General features: G+C 40.8%; 1 protein-coding gene across 4 annotated transcripts in view; it reads right to left on the reverse strand.

Annotated features, from left to right (window-relative positions):
• Positions 1-4,524: 4,524 nt before the first annotated feature.
• Positions 4,525-14,070, reverse strand: part of wnt5b (wingless-type MMTV integration site family, member 5b) — a 130,742-nt gene continuing 121,196 nt past the window's right edge. For all 4 annotated transcript variants that reach the window (XM_072267760.1, XM_072267759.1, XM_072267758.1 and 1 more), the window contains exon 5: positions 4,525-11,768. In XM_072267760.1, coding sequence (XP_072123861.1) covers positions 11,310-11,768 — 459 coding nt within the window. In that variant the 3' untranslated portion in view covers positions 4,525-11,309. The remainder of the gene's footprint in view (positions 11,769-14,070) is intronic.

The raw sequence follows: 14,070 nt of genomic DNA on the forward strand, positions 1-14,070 counted from the left end.
AATGGGAATGGGATATGGAACTAAAATGTGTGGCCACTGGGAGATCCTGCTTTCTCTGGCGGACAGAGCGTAGATGTTCAGCAAAGCGGTCTCCCAGTCTGCGTCGGGTCTCGCCAATATATAAAAGGCCACATCGGGAGCACCGGACGCAGTATATCACCCCAGCCGACTCACAGGTGAAGTGTTGCCTCACCTGGAAGGACTGTTTGGGGCCTTGAATTGTGGTAAGGGAGGAAGTGTAAGGGCATGTGTAACACTTGTTCCGCTTACATGGATAAGTGCCAGGAGGGAGATCAGTGGGGAGGGATGGGGGGGATGAATGGACAAGGGAGTTGCGTAGGGAGCGATCCCTGTGGAAAGCAGAGAGGGTGGGGAGGGAAAGATGTGCTTAGTGGTGGGATCCCGTTGCCTGCTCTGGATCTCTTTATTGCTAACTGCCGACGGGACATCAACCGTCTCGACTTCACCGCACCTTGTCCCCATTCCAACCTCACTCCTTCGGAACGCTCTGCTCTCCACTCCCTCCGCACTAATCCTAACCTTATTATTAAACCCGCCGATAAGGGGGGTGCTGTTGTAGTCTGGCGTACTGACCTCTACCTTGCCGAGGCACAGCGACAACTCGCGGATACCTCCTCTTATTTACCCCTCGATTGTGACCCCACTAAGGAGCACCAGGCCATTGTCTCCCACACCATCACCGACTTTATCCGCTCAGGGGATCTCCCATCCACTGCTACCAACCTTATAGTTCCCACACCTCGCACTTCCCGTTTCCACCTCCTACCCAAGATCCACAAACCTGCCTGTCCTGGCCGACCTATTGTCTCAGCTTGCTCCTGCCCCACCGAACTCGTTTCTGCATACCTCGACACGGTTTTATCCCCCCTTGTTCAATCCCTTCCGACCTATGTTCGTGACACTTCTCACGCTCTTAAACTTTTCGATGATTTTAAGTTCCCTGGCCCCCACCACTTTATTTTCACCATGGATGTCCAGTCCCTATATACTTTCATCCCCCATCAGGAAGGTCTCAAAGCTCTACACTTCTTTTTGGATTCCAAACCTAATCAGTTCCCCTCTACCACCACTCTACTCCGTCTAGCGGAATTAGTCCTTAATAATTTCTCCTTTGGCTCCTCCCACTTCCTCCAAACTAAAGGTGTAGCTGTGGGCACCCGTATGGGTCCTAGCTATGCCTGCCTTTTTGTTGGCTTTGTGGAACAATCTATGTTCCGTGCCTATTCTGGTATCTGTCCCCCACTTTTCCTTCGCTACATCGATGACTGCATTGGCGCTGCTTCCTGCACGCATGCAGACCTCGTTGACTTTATTAACTTTGCCTCCAACCTTCACCCTGCCCTCAAGTTTACCTGGTCCATTTCCGACACCTCCCTCCCCTTTCTAGATCTTTCTGTCTCTGTCTCTGGAGACAGCTTATCCACTGATGTCTACTATAAGCCTACTGACTCTCACAGCTATCTGGACTATTCCTCTTCTCACCCTGTCTCTTGCAAAAACGCCATCCCCTTCTCGCAATTCCTCCGTCTCCGCCGCATCTGCTCTCAGGATGAGGCTTTTCATTCTAGGACGAGGGAGATGTCTTCCTTTTTTAAAGAAAGGGGCTTCCCTTCCTCCACTATCAACTCTGCTCTTAAACGCATCTCTCCCATTTCACGTACATCTGCTCTCACTCCATCCTCCCGCCACCCCACTAGGAATAGGGTTCCCCTGGTCCTCACCTACCACCCCACCAGCCTCCGGGTCCAACATATTATTCTCCGTAACTTCCGCCACCTCCAATGGGATCCCACCACTAAGCACATCTTTCCCTCCCCCCCTCTCTCTGCATTCCGCAGGGATCGCTCCCTATGCAACTCCCTTGTCCATTCGTTCCCCCCCATCCCTCCCCACTGATCTCCCTCCTGGCACTTATCCATGTAAGCGGAACAAGTGCTACACATGCCCTTACACTTCCTCCCTTACCACCATTCAGGGCCCCAAACAGTCCTTCCAGGTGGGGCAACACTTCACCTGTGAGTCGACTGGGGTGATATACTGCGTCCGGTGCTCCCAATGTGGCCTTTTATATATTGGCGAGACCCGACGCAGACTGGGAGACCGCTTTGCTGAACATCTATGCTCTGTCCGCCAGAGAAAGCAGGATCTCTCAGTGGCCACACATTTTAATTCCACATCCCATTCCCATTCTGATATGTCTATCCACGGCCTCCTCTACTGTAAAGATGAAGCCACACTCAGATTGGAGGAACAACACCTTATATTCTGTCTGGGTAGCCTCCAACCTGATGGCATGAACATCAACTTCTCTAACTTCCGCTAATGCCCCACCTCCCCCTCGTACTCCATCTGTTACTTATTTTTATACACACATTCTTTCTCTCACTCTCCTTTTTCTCCCTCTGTCCCTCTGAATATACCCCTTGCCCATCCTCTGGGTCCCCCCCCCACCTTGTCTTTCTTCCCGGACCTCCTGTCCCATGATCCTCTCGTATCCCTTTTGCCTATCACCTGCCCAGCTCTTGGCTCTATCCCTCCCCCTCCTGTCTTCTCCTATCATTTTGGATCTCCCCCTCCCCCTCCAACTTTCAAATCCCTTACTCACTCTTCCTTCAGTTAGTCCTGACGAAGGGTCTCGGCCTGAAACGTCGACTGCACCTCTTCCTAGAGATGCTGCCTGGCCTGCTGCGTTCACCAGCAACTTTTATGTGTGTTGCTTAACTAAATATTAATGGGATTTCACATCGTTGGTCAGCACTACCACCCTCTCTTTCATTTGATATCTCTGGGCAGGTATTCAATGGAGTTCAGTTCAGAAGGATAAGGAGATGGGGTGGACTTCACTGAAACCTACAGAATACTGAAAGGCCTAGTGGAGAGTGGAGCGGATGTCAGTAGAAGAGTCTAGGTTCTGAGGGACAGACTGAGAATTAACGGGCGTCCCTTTATAGAACTAAAATTAAGAGGAATTTCTTCAGAGAGCGCTGAATTTGTGGAATCCGTTACCATAGAGGGCTGTGGAGGCCAAGCTGTTGTGTTTATTTAGGGCATAAATTGATAAGTTATTTATAAGTAAGGGGAGAAGGCCAGAGAAAGGTAATGAATAAAAATATCCACCATGATTAAACGGAGCAGACTTGATGAGATAAATGGCTTACTTCTGTTCCTATATTTTAGGGGCTTATTCCAGTTATCAGATTACCTGTTTTTATGTTATTTACTGGGGGGTGGGATGATGATAAGGAGGTTGACTTCAATACACCATGGCAGAGAAATGCACTTACCAAATTGTTACTAGATTCACTTCATACATTTTACTGAGAAGTAGTTGAAAAAGCTGCAGAGGGGGAGTTTGTTTGTGGAGACAGATTTTGGGGGATTAGTTTACACTGAAGCTTCTGCTAAATTATGCAGATAGATGTCATTCTGAGTGAAATCAATGCTGTAGAATTTAACAACTAGCTGTTAGGAAGTCACTTATTCAAAGAGTAGAAAACTAGCAACAGCTAATCAAATGCTTAACAGCAACAGTGAAGGAACATGTGTAACGTGTTAAAACTGGTAGTTACACAGATACGTTATCTTATACCATTGGTATAACACATGCTAAACATGCAGTATAGTAGCATATTTATTCTGAGCTCCATAGAACTGAATTTCAAAAATGTGTAAGTACAGTTTTCATGCATGCTTATGTAGACAACTAATTCAATTGGAAAGAAAAAGATATCTGAATGTTGAAACCAAAAAAACCGGGGTATGGAGTTGAACAGCACAAAAGCCAGCCCCTTATCTCACCAAGTTCGTACTAGCCATCAAGCACCCATTACACACCAACCATACACCTATCTCGTTTTTTCCATATTCCCATCAAATTTCCCCAAAATCTTCTATTTACCCACACCACACATAATTTACAGTGTCTAGCGCACATGTCCTTGGTGTGGGAAGGAAATGGATCGCACTGAAAAAGCCCATGCTGTTAAAAGGCAAACATGCAAATTCTCCATGGGTATCACCGAGGTCAGATCTGAACCCAGGTCATGGAATTGTGAGGCAACTCTATTCGCTGTATCACTGTGCCTCCCATACATAAGTTTCATATACATTTATACTTCTCAAAGTATCCTTCAACGTCCTCTACTCCAGAAAACAACCCAGCCTAACCAATCTTCTTCATAATTACATTTTGCTGGACTGGGCATCATCCTTGTCAATCTTCCCCAAAATCTCCTTAAGTACTATTGTATCTAACTTGTTATATGGTGACCAGAGTTATATACTTTATTTTAGCAATGCAAAAATGAATAAGGTGTGATTGCACTATTTTCTATCAATTTATACTAATCTACCTAATAAATAAACAGATCACTGTTCAACTTGTTAGTAATAAATAAAATGTTTATTATATGGTAAGAAATTAAATATTTGGAAATGATAGTATATTAATTCTACAGACATGTCTCTCACAAATAATTTTGCAAAAGCCATATAACAGTCATTCAATAAATTTCCAAACATCATTTATTTTTATTGCACTGGAACTCACCAGCTGACTCAAGCAGTGACAAAGAGAACCTACAGTGTTTAACCTGTAAATAGCAGTAAGCACTGGACTTCAATGTATATATCAAATGCTTAACTGAGAAGGCCAAGCCTATCCTTTCGTAAATGAACTGGACTCCAATCATGGAAACCTGGCCTGCTGAGATGCTTCTATATTACGCTAGGGAGATGCATCGTGAATATGGGAACACATTGATTTCAATGGGGATTATAAAGAAATAGGTTTAGAGGAAAAAAGGGAAGTTTCTGCTATTAGAAAATTACATTAGTTTTAAGGTGTAATTGGCATTTGTTTGAAAATGCTTCAACAATTTGTAATTTGTAATTTTGTTAACTATTCACTTAATTTTAAAAAAATTTTTAGATTACCAAGAGTGTTAAAACTCATAATAAAAACCAATGCAGCCTTCTAGCTGGCAAACCGGGAGTGGGGCTTTTCTGATTGTCAGGGGATGGTTTGGAGACTGGGGCAGGGCCTTCTGATTGGAAGGTTACTGATCCAGATTAAACTACTGGAATCCAAGATGCCTCATGCCAAAATGCCAACTGGACAAAATTGTAAATACCACTGCAAAGCTGTATCTAACAAAAGGTTTTGCTCCACATGCCAATAAAAGTTCTCCCTAGACACAAATCAGGTAAGTCCACCCTCATTAACTGAATATTAAACAATTACAATCTTTTTACTAATCAATCCCTTAGGTTACAAGCTTGAACTCAATTCTCTCTGTTTTTTCAGAACATTAAGTGATTTTATTACTTTATGATCCTATGATTTCAGTCTCTGAGGCCAACTTGCGAGCAGCTTTCAGGAGGGTGAATCTATAAAAAGCATTTAGCCCAGTCAGGGTACCTGGCCAAATACTAAGGACCTGTGCTGATCAAGTGGCTGGAGTGTTCACTGAGATCTTCAACGTCTCACTTTGGCAGTCTGAGATGCCCACTTGCTTCAAGCAGGCTTCAATTATACTGGTGCCCAAGAAGAATGTGGTAACCTGCCTCAATGACTATCACCCAGTATCCAAAGTGATGAGGTGCTTTGAGATGTTGGTGATGAAATATTAACTCCTGCCTGAGAAGTAACTTAGATCCATTCCAATTTGCCTGACAAAGTAGCAGGGTCACAGCAGATGCCATCTTTTTGGATCTTCACTCAACCCAGGAACATCTGAACAGCAAAGATCCATACATCAGGATGCTCATTATCAACTACAGCTCAGCATTCAACACCATCATCCCCTCAAAACTAATCAATAAACTCCTAGACCTGAGCCTCAATACCTCCTTGTGCAATTGGATAGTCTATTTTCTCACTTGCAGACACCAATCAGTTCAGATTGGCAACATCTATTCCACAATCTCCATCAGCACAGGTGCACCACAAGGCTGTGTGCTTAGCCCTCTGCTCTACTCACTTTACACTTATGACTGTGTGGCAAAGCACAGCCATATTCAAGTTTGCTGATGACACCAGTGTTATAGGCTGATTTAAAAATGGTGATGAATCTGCATATAGGAGGGAGATTGGAAATCTGGCTGAGTGGCGCCACAACAACAACCTCTTACTCAATATCAGCAAGACCAAGGATTATTGACTTCGGAAAAATGAAACCAAAGGTCCATGAGCCAGTACTCTTTGGGAGATCAGAGGTGGAGAGGGTCAGCAACTTTAAATTATTTCAGAAGACCTGTCCTGGGCTCAGTATGTAAGTGCAATTATGAATAAAGTATTGCAGTGCTCTACTTCAAGAGTTTGCAGAAAGCAAAAACTTTGACAAACACCTCTTCTCCGTCCTGCCATCTGGCAAAAGGTACTAAAGTATTATGGCTCTCACGACCAGACTATGCAACAGTTTCTTCCCCCAAGCCATCAGACTCCTTCCCCCAGAGTCTAGACTGACATCTACATCATTTATTATTATATTGTAATTTGTCCTCCACTGTGCCTATTGTCTTGTTTATTATTTATTGTACTGCCCTGCTCTGTTTTGTTCACTTTATGTAGTCCTGTGTAGGTCTGTAGTCTAGTGTAGTTTTTGTGTTGTTTTACGTAGTCTAGTGTAGCCTTGTGTTGTCTCACTATTCTAGTGTAGTTTTGTGTTGTTTCATGTAGCACATTGTTTCATTTTTACTGTGCACTGTACCAGCAGTTTATGGTCGAAATGACAATAAAAAGTGACTTGACTTGATGTGGAATGGAAAGTATACAATATTGACTGGCTGCATCCTAGCATGGTATGGAAACACTAATGCCCTTGAACAGTAAATCCCAAAAGGTAGTGGATACAGCCTAGTCCAGCACAGGTAAAGCCTTCCCCACCACTGAGCACGTCTACATGAAACGCTGTCGCAGGAAAGCAGCATCCATCATTATGGACGCCCCACCATACAGGACATGCCCTCTTCTCACTGCTGCCATCAGGAGGAAGGTTCAGGGGCCTCTGGACTCTTGCCACCAGATTCAGGAACAGTTATTACCCCTCAACCATCAGGCCCTTGAATCAATGGAAATAACTTCACTCAACCTCTTTTGCCCCCTTATTAAAATGTTCCCACAACCAATGGATTCACTTTCAAACACTCATCTCATGTTCTTGATATTTATTGCTTATTTATTTATTATTATTTCTTTCTTTTTTTTGTATTTGCACAGTTTATCTTTTGTACACTGGTTTAATGCCCAGTTGGTGTGGTTATCATTCTATACATTTATTGAGTATGTCTGCAAGAAAATGTATCTCAGGGTCCTATATGGCGATGTAGATGTACTTTGATAATAAATTTACTTTGAACCTTTGAACTTTAATTTTTGTGTCATACTATTTGAGTTGCTCTTGCTAAATGTTTCAGGGTGTAAGAACAAAGTAAGACTGTACAAGCCAACATTAGAAAAACATACGGACTACTAATATGCCCTCTATTTAGGAAATGTTACCCGTTGCTGTTCATTATCAATTATGAACTGCCACTGCTGTTTCCTCACTGACCCCATTCAAAGTTCAAAGTACTTTTATATCGAAGTATGTATACCTTATACAACCTTGAGATTCGTCTCCTAACAGGCAGCCACGACACAAAGAAACCTAAGAGAACTCATATGTTAAAAAAAGACCGTCAAACACTAAATGTGCAGAGAAAAAGATGGGCATCAAGCCCATAAAAAAACCCATTAAGAAAAAAGACCCCATTAAAAAAGAATGTAGAATACCCAAAGTGCAGAGAAAAAAACACATCATGGATACAATAACCGCAAACAAATAGCATTCTGAACCAAAGTCCCATAGATCAGCGCAGAGCCGAGTTGTGGAGCAGCAATCTAAACTGGCCCATCCCTTGACTCGCCATTATTGTTCTCTCAGCTTTCTCTTACTGCAGTCTACTTTGTTGTCTCTAAACCAAGTATAAAGAGATTGCAAATCCATCAATAATTACTAATTCAAACAGTGCAAACCTAAATTGGTTTGGCCTTGCAGCACGTGGTTTAGTTGCTGCAATGTATTACAACCCAAAGTTTAAGAGAACATCAGTTTTGATGTTTCATAACATTCTTATGTCCCTAATGGTTACATAATGGTATGGCTTCTCAAGAACGATATTCTAATTGGTTATAAATTGTTGACATTTTTATTCCATTAAAAATAATAAATTGACATAATATTTCTAAGTAAGTCATAGATTTACTTTTCCATTAGTTTTAGTTGGATTCAAAACCAAGTTTTAAAAACAAAACAAGTAAATTCAATACTCCTGGGTTGCCCAGTCTGTTCAGAATCATGATAGGTAATGTGTCTAACTATTTAATTATTGTATCAACAAAATGCATGTTTTGTATTTTAAAAGCTGGAGGATGCAAACTTTTTTGTTACGATGAAAAAAATGAAAAAGTTTATTTTAGTGGGTGGAACAATGAAGAGTAGGAACAAAGCAACAAATTAACATGACATATTCAATATTCTAACAATGCCAAACAGTCAAATATTAACCAAAATAACCAAGAATATAAAGAATTCTCCAAAAGTCTTTATTAAAGTTGTTTGAGGTAAGAACGCCATTTTTAAAAAACTTTGCAGTGAAGAGTGTTGTTATCTAATTAGACTTTATGTTAAATAATTTAAAGCTACCACACCTGTGTTATTTAAAAAGCATTATTAACAATTTTTATCTTCGATCCAGACAGTGACGTAAGTGAATGGCTTGTTTGTTTTTTTGCATTGAAATGAAATGCAGATATGTGAGGTTAAAAAAAATTATTAAATAGCAAAATCTAATCATTCCAATAAAATGTAAACAATTAAATTGCAAAAAGACTTCTTCAATCAACTTCCACAAATGCTGAACAGTTCTTTCGTTCTTTCAACCAATTTCAAACTTCTTGCAGATAGTGCAGTAACACATAGGTGTGTGTGATTGCCAGATGTCACAAATATTCCATCCACTATATCAGGAAAAGTGAAGAGAGTTAATAATAAGGGGTGGAGGTAGGTGCTGGAAGTTAAGCCCATAAATGCACAGCTGCAATCCGGAGTACTTAAAAGAAATAGCCAGAGAAACAATGGATATATTGGTTATCATCTTTCGTAATTCAATATATTGAGAAATAGTTCCTGCAAATTCGAGGCTGGCCTAACATCAGTGAGAAAAAATGCAAAAGGCAATTATAAGAGATATCATAACTGACTCTTGCAAAGTATCAATGGGATTAGATCACTGATTTATGAAAAGGAAATTGTGATTGACAAACTTACTGGAGTTTTTGAGCTGTAGGATAAGGGAAAACCAGACAATGTGGTGTATTTGGAATTTTAGAAGGCCATTGATAAACTTCTACATAAAATGTTACTTGACACTCAAGAAACAGAGAGCAAGAATTAAATGGTTCTTTCTCAGGGTGGCAGTGCGTTACCACTGGGACCCCAGCTATCTGCAGTACACAGTGAATTATTTGTAATATGTAATGTTTCTAAGTTTGCCAATGACATTAAACTGGATGGGATTTAAACTCGAGGCTCAAACTTTGGTAGGAAAAATAGCAGAGCACTAGTTAAATAGTGAGACTCAGATATGCTGATGTACAAAGGTGTCCATGCAGGTTGGTCACTAAATGCTAACGTGCGGGTAAAGCAAGCAGAAAAGACAAAGGTGTTGCATACAGAAGCAAAGTTGCCTTACTACAACTATACAGGACCTTAATGAGCATACTTGCAGTATTGTGTGCCATTTTGATCTCCCACAGTAAGAAAGGGTACATATGCTATTGAGAAAAGCTTATCAGATTGATCCTTGGGAGGTTTGGACTGTTTTAAGAGGAGAGATTGGGTCGAATAACTAGATGCAGGATGTTTTCCTGTCAAGTGGGATGCAAGTCTCAGGACTGAAGTGTAACAGTTAGGGTTGATATAAAGAGAAATTCAAGGAATGGTGAACCTGTGGAATTCTCTACCATAGAAGGCAAAGTTGCTTAATATATTTAAGAAGGAGAAAAGAAGGGCACAAAAACATTTGGGGGTATGAAGAGCAAGCAGTAAAATGACATTAGGGTAATAGCACTGAATGATAGAACAGGTTCAAAGATGACTTACTCCTGCTCTATGGTTCTATGAATTTGGTATGAACAGGTTCTTGTTGATACTCTCAGAATTTACATCCATATCAGTTCAGGAAAACTTATAAAAATTAATAAATTTAAGTCTCATTCAAAGTCAGCAGATAAACACAAATGAAAAGATGGTTCTGTTGTTTTAGGACACTCATTATTTTGAGTTTTAGCTTTCTAAGAACTTTTTTTTATTGAATACGATTTTTCATTTGGTTTCATTCCCACAGATGTAGTATTCACATTCCCAATCCCTACATTTTATTTTAAATCTGTGTTTCCACTTTTAAATTTTAACTATTATTAGAGAGAAATAATATTTATAACATCCTATGCAACCGAAAGATATTTAATCTTAAAATATGTATCTTTGCACAAATCAAAGTTGCAGTATAAATGTAGTTGCATGCCTATTTTCATTCTGGCACATATTTTAAGTACAAGCATATATACACATTTGTGCAGAATGTAAGTTAAAAGTACCTTGCCAAGATGGATAATAAATTTTGCAGAACAACAGTGCAGGTTATTAGGTCGCAAAACACAAAATACACTTACAGCTATTTGAAAGAGAAAATTATTAGGTAACTTAAAATGAATTAAGGTAAACTGATACCCACACCTCACAGGGTCTCTTTCCTCTCTCTTTAGGTTCACTTGCAGGGTTCCTTGTTTGTGAACAGTCCCCGCTATTGGTGTTAAGGTTGTTGGCTTATTTACAACAGATGTGGCACTGTACTGAAATAGCTGGTAAAATTGCTGATGAGAGGAGAAGACAGAAGCTGGCTTTGAAAACTGAATTAAATTAGGTCAGAATGCAAAATTTTGTGACCTCATCTTCAATAAATAGTCAGCAGACAAGACTTGGTCATTAATGCTACACTCATATACATTGTACAAGGAGAGCCCGAGAGGCCAAAGGCAGAGTGCAGTAACTAGATCCAGTTAATTTTTTATATATATATAATATATATTAAGTGATTATAAAGTTGTTCATTTTATCTGGTAAGTGATTCTGTTTCTCTTCTGAAGTCTGAGGATGCATACATTCACCATATTAGCAGTAGTGCTTTGGATAAGTGTAGACTTCCCGGGCACTCATTATATCAGAAGGCTTTTTTTAGTTAAATTATTTGCAAACAAATTGATCAACTATTTGGGTGCACTTTTTGCATTTGACATAACAGCACCAATGGAATTTACAATAGCACCTTTCGACTTGCATAGTCTTGAACTGGTCATAGCCCCGTCCACAACACATTAGCTCACAGCCATCCATTCCCTCTGAAGTCTTGTTACAAAGGCGGCCTGTAGTGCCTAGTGAGCCCGTGGTCTCATTCTTCACACAATAGTCAGGGCTTTGGTCAAGGTAAACAAGATCATCTGCAGTGGGGGGATTGAAGCGACTGTTTACCAGTTCCAGCCTCCCTTTGCGGTTGATTTTCATGGCAGCTGCACTGTCGTACTTTTCCTTCAGCAGATCACCCACCTTCCGGAAGTCAGCTAACTGAAGCCAACATGTCTTTAAGCTGCAGGAGCCGGAAACACCATGGCACTTGCACGCCACATCTGCCAGATTATACACAGCCTGGAATAAAAGGACAAAGTTAATTTTAGAAATTAGGTTTCATGAATAAAATCATCAGCATTAATGCCCATTCATAAGTAATTCTTCACAGCTCTGTTAATTCCAGCTGCAGAATTAGTAAGTCTGTATTTTCTCCAGACTAACGCAAGCCTGAGAAATAGCTTTCGTGGTCCTGATAGCTAACAAGTGAATGATATTAGAAACACAAGGGTTTCTGCAGATGCTGGAAATCCAAAGCAACACACACAAAGTTTTGGAGGAAATCAGCAGGTCTGGCAGCATCTATGGAGAGGCATAAAGGTCCTGGTAAAGGGTCACAGCACAGACATTGCTTGACCTGTTGATTGCATAATTATTGAGAGACAATCAGAACCAGAAACATGTCCAGCCATGAGTGAGGAAATACACAGCAGGAGAAAAATCAAGCAGCAAATTTCAAGTAATCCAGGTCATGGAATAAAAATAAAGCACACTCCACAAGAAGCATCTTTTATTCATAAGATTAAATTTAAAACAGATCATAGTGATAAATAGGATTGCTAAGAAAGGGTAAGATTGTTTTTGGATTAATTTCCATCACTCAGAGTACGTAGACATATATTGGATTCATGTGTTTGAGTGGTGACATGCAGATGCGGCATCATATGACACAGTATTAAAAACATGAATTACTGCCCCCTGCAGGCAGGAGTTGTGTGATAACAGCTTGCACTTGTATAACTTGCTTAAAGATAATAAGATGATTGGGCCCACGAGTATGTCAAGAGCCACAGAGGTCTCCTTGGCAGATTTTAGTTTGGATTGGTGTGAGAAACCATAGAGGAATTTCACTCAATGGACAGGTTATGTGGGAACAGGAAAGTTTGCTTACTAACAAACACTAATCAAGCAATATTTGTCATTGACCCAGGTAATATGCAGAGAACAGAAATTACCATCACCTTAAGCAGGTAGTAGCCAGTGATTATGCGAGTACAAAAAGCCTAGGAGACAAATGTAGCTTAGAGAACAGCCCTGTATATAACTTCAGCTCAAAGAAGTGAGGGAAGAAAAAAATGCTGAAACCAATCAGTTACAAACAGACTTGAGCCCAGATGCACTGGGATAAATTGTAAAGCTCTGAAATTTGCGAATGGTCACCAGAATATATCCATGAAAATTATTGGATTCTTGTAAAATAAAGAATCAGGTTCTTCAGGAAAAGGAACCTTCCATTTGTATCCAGTTTAGCTTAAGCTCCTCAATGATGAGAAAAAAATACAGATATGCTCTCCACGTGCTGAGAATAAATCAAAGTTCAAAATAAATTTATTATCAATATGTCACCATATACAACCCTGAGGTTCATTTTCTTGGGGGAATACTCAATAAATTCATAATAATAACCATAACAGAATCAATGAAAGACCGCACCAACACGAGCGTTCAGTCAGTGCACTAGGTACTACAAATGTGCAAATACAAAAAGAAATAATAATTATGATTATGATTATGAGGACGCACAGTCCTCTTTTATTATCATTTAGTAATGCATGCATTAAGAAATGATACAATATTCCTCCGTGTGATATCACAGAAACACAGGACAGACCAAGACTGAAAAACTAACAAAAACCACATAATTATAACATATAGTTACAACAGTGCAGCAATACCGTAACTTGATGAAGAACAGTCCATGGTCACAGTAAAAAAGTTCAAAGTCTCTCGAAAGTCCCACATCTCACGCAGATGGGAGAAGGAAGAAAACTCTCCCTGTCATGCCCGACCACAGTCCGACTCTGAGTCGTCCGAAAACTTCGAGCCTCCGATCAGCCCTCCGACACCGAGTACCGAGCACCATCTCTACCGAACGCTTCGACCCCAGCCTCGGTTGCCAGCAGCAGGCAAAGCCGGGGATCCTGGGGCCTTCCCTCCGGAGATTCTCGATCGCACAGTAGCAGCGGCAGCGAACCGGGCATTTCAGAAGTTTTCTCCAGATGTTCCTCTACTTCTCACGTCTGCCTCCATCAAATCAGAATTGTGCACAGCATCCTACTTACAAATACAATATCATTTCACTGGAGAGCTGCGCGCACTGCGTCGCGCCACCATCTCCTCCTCCCGCCTAATAATAATAAAAGAGTAAGCAATAAATATCGAGAACATGAGATGAAGAGTCCTTGAAAGTGAGTCCATAGGTTGTGAAAACACTTCAGAGATTGTGGGAACATTTCAGTGATAGAGCAAGAGAAGTTGAGTGAAGTTATCCCCTTTGGTTCAAGAGCTGGATGATTGAAGGGTAATAACTACCCCTCGTTGA

Source organism: Mobula birostris, chromosome 9 (assembly GCF_030028105.1).
Source record: "Mobula birostris isolate sMobBir1 chromosome 9, sMobBir1.hap1, whole genome shotgun sequence".
Lineage (NCBI taxonomy): Eukaryota > Metazoa > Chordata > Chondrichthyes > Myliobatiformes > Myliobatidae > Mobula > Mobula birostris.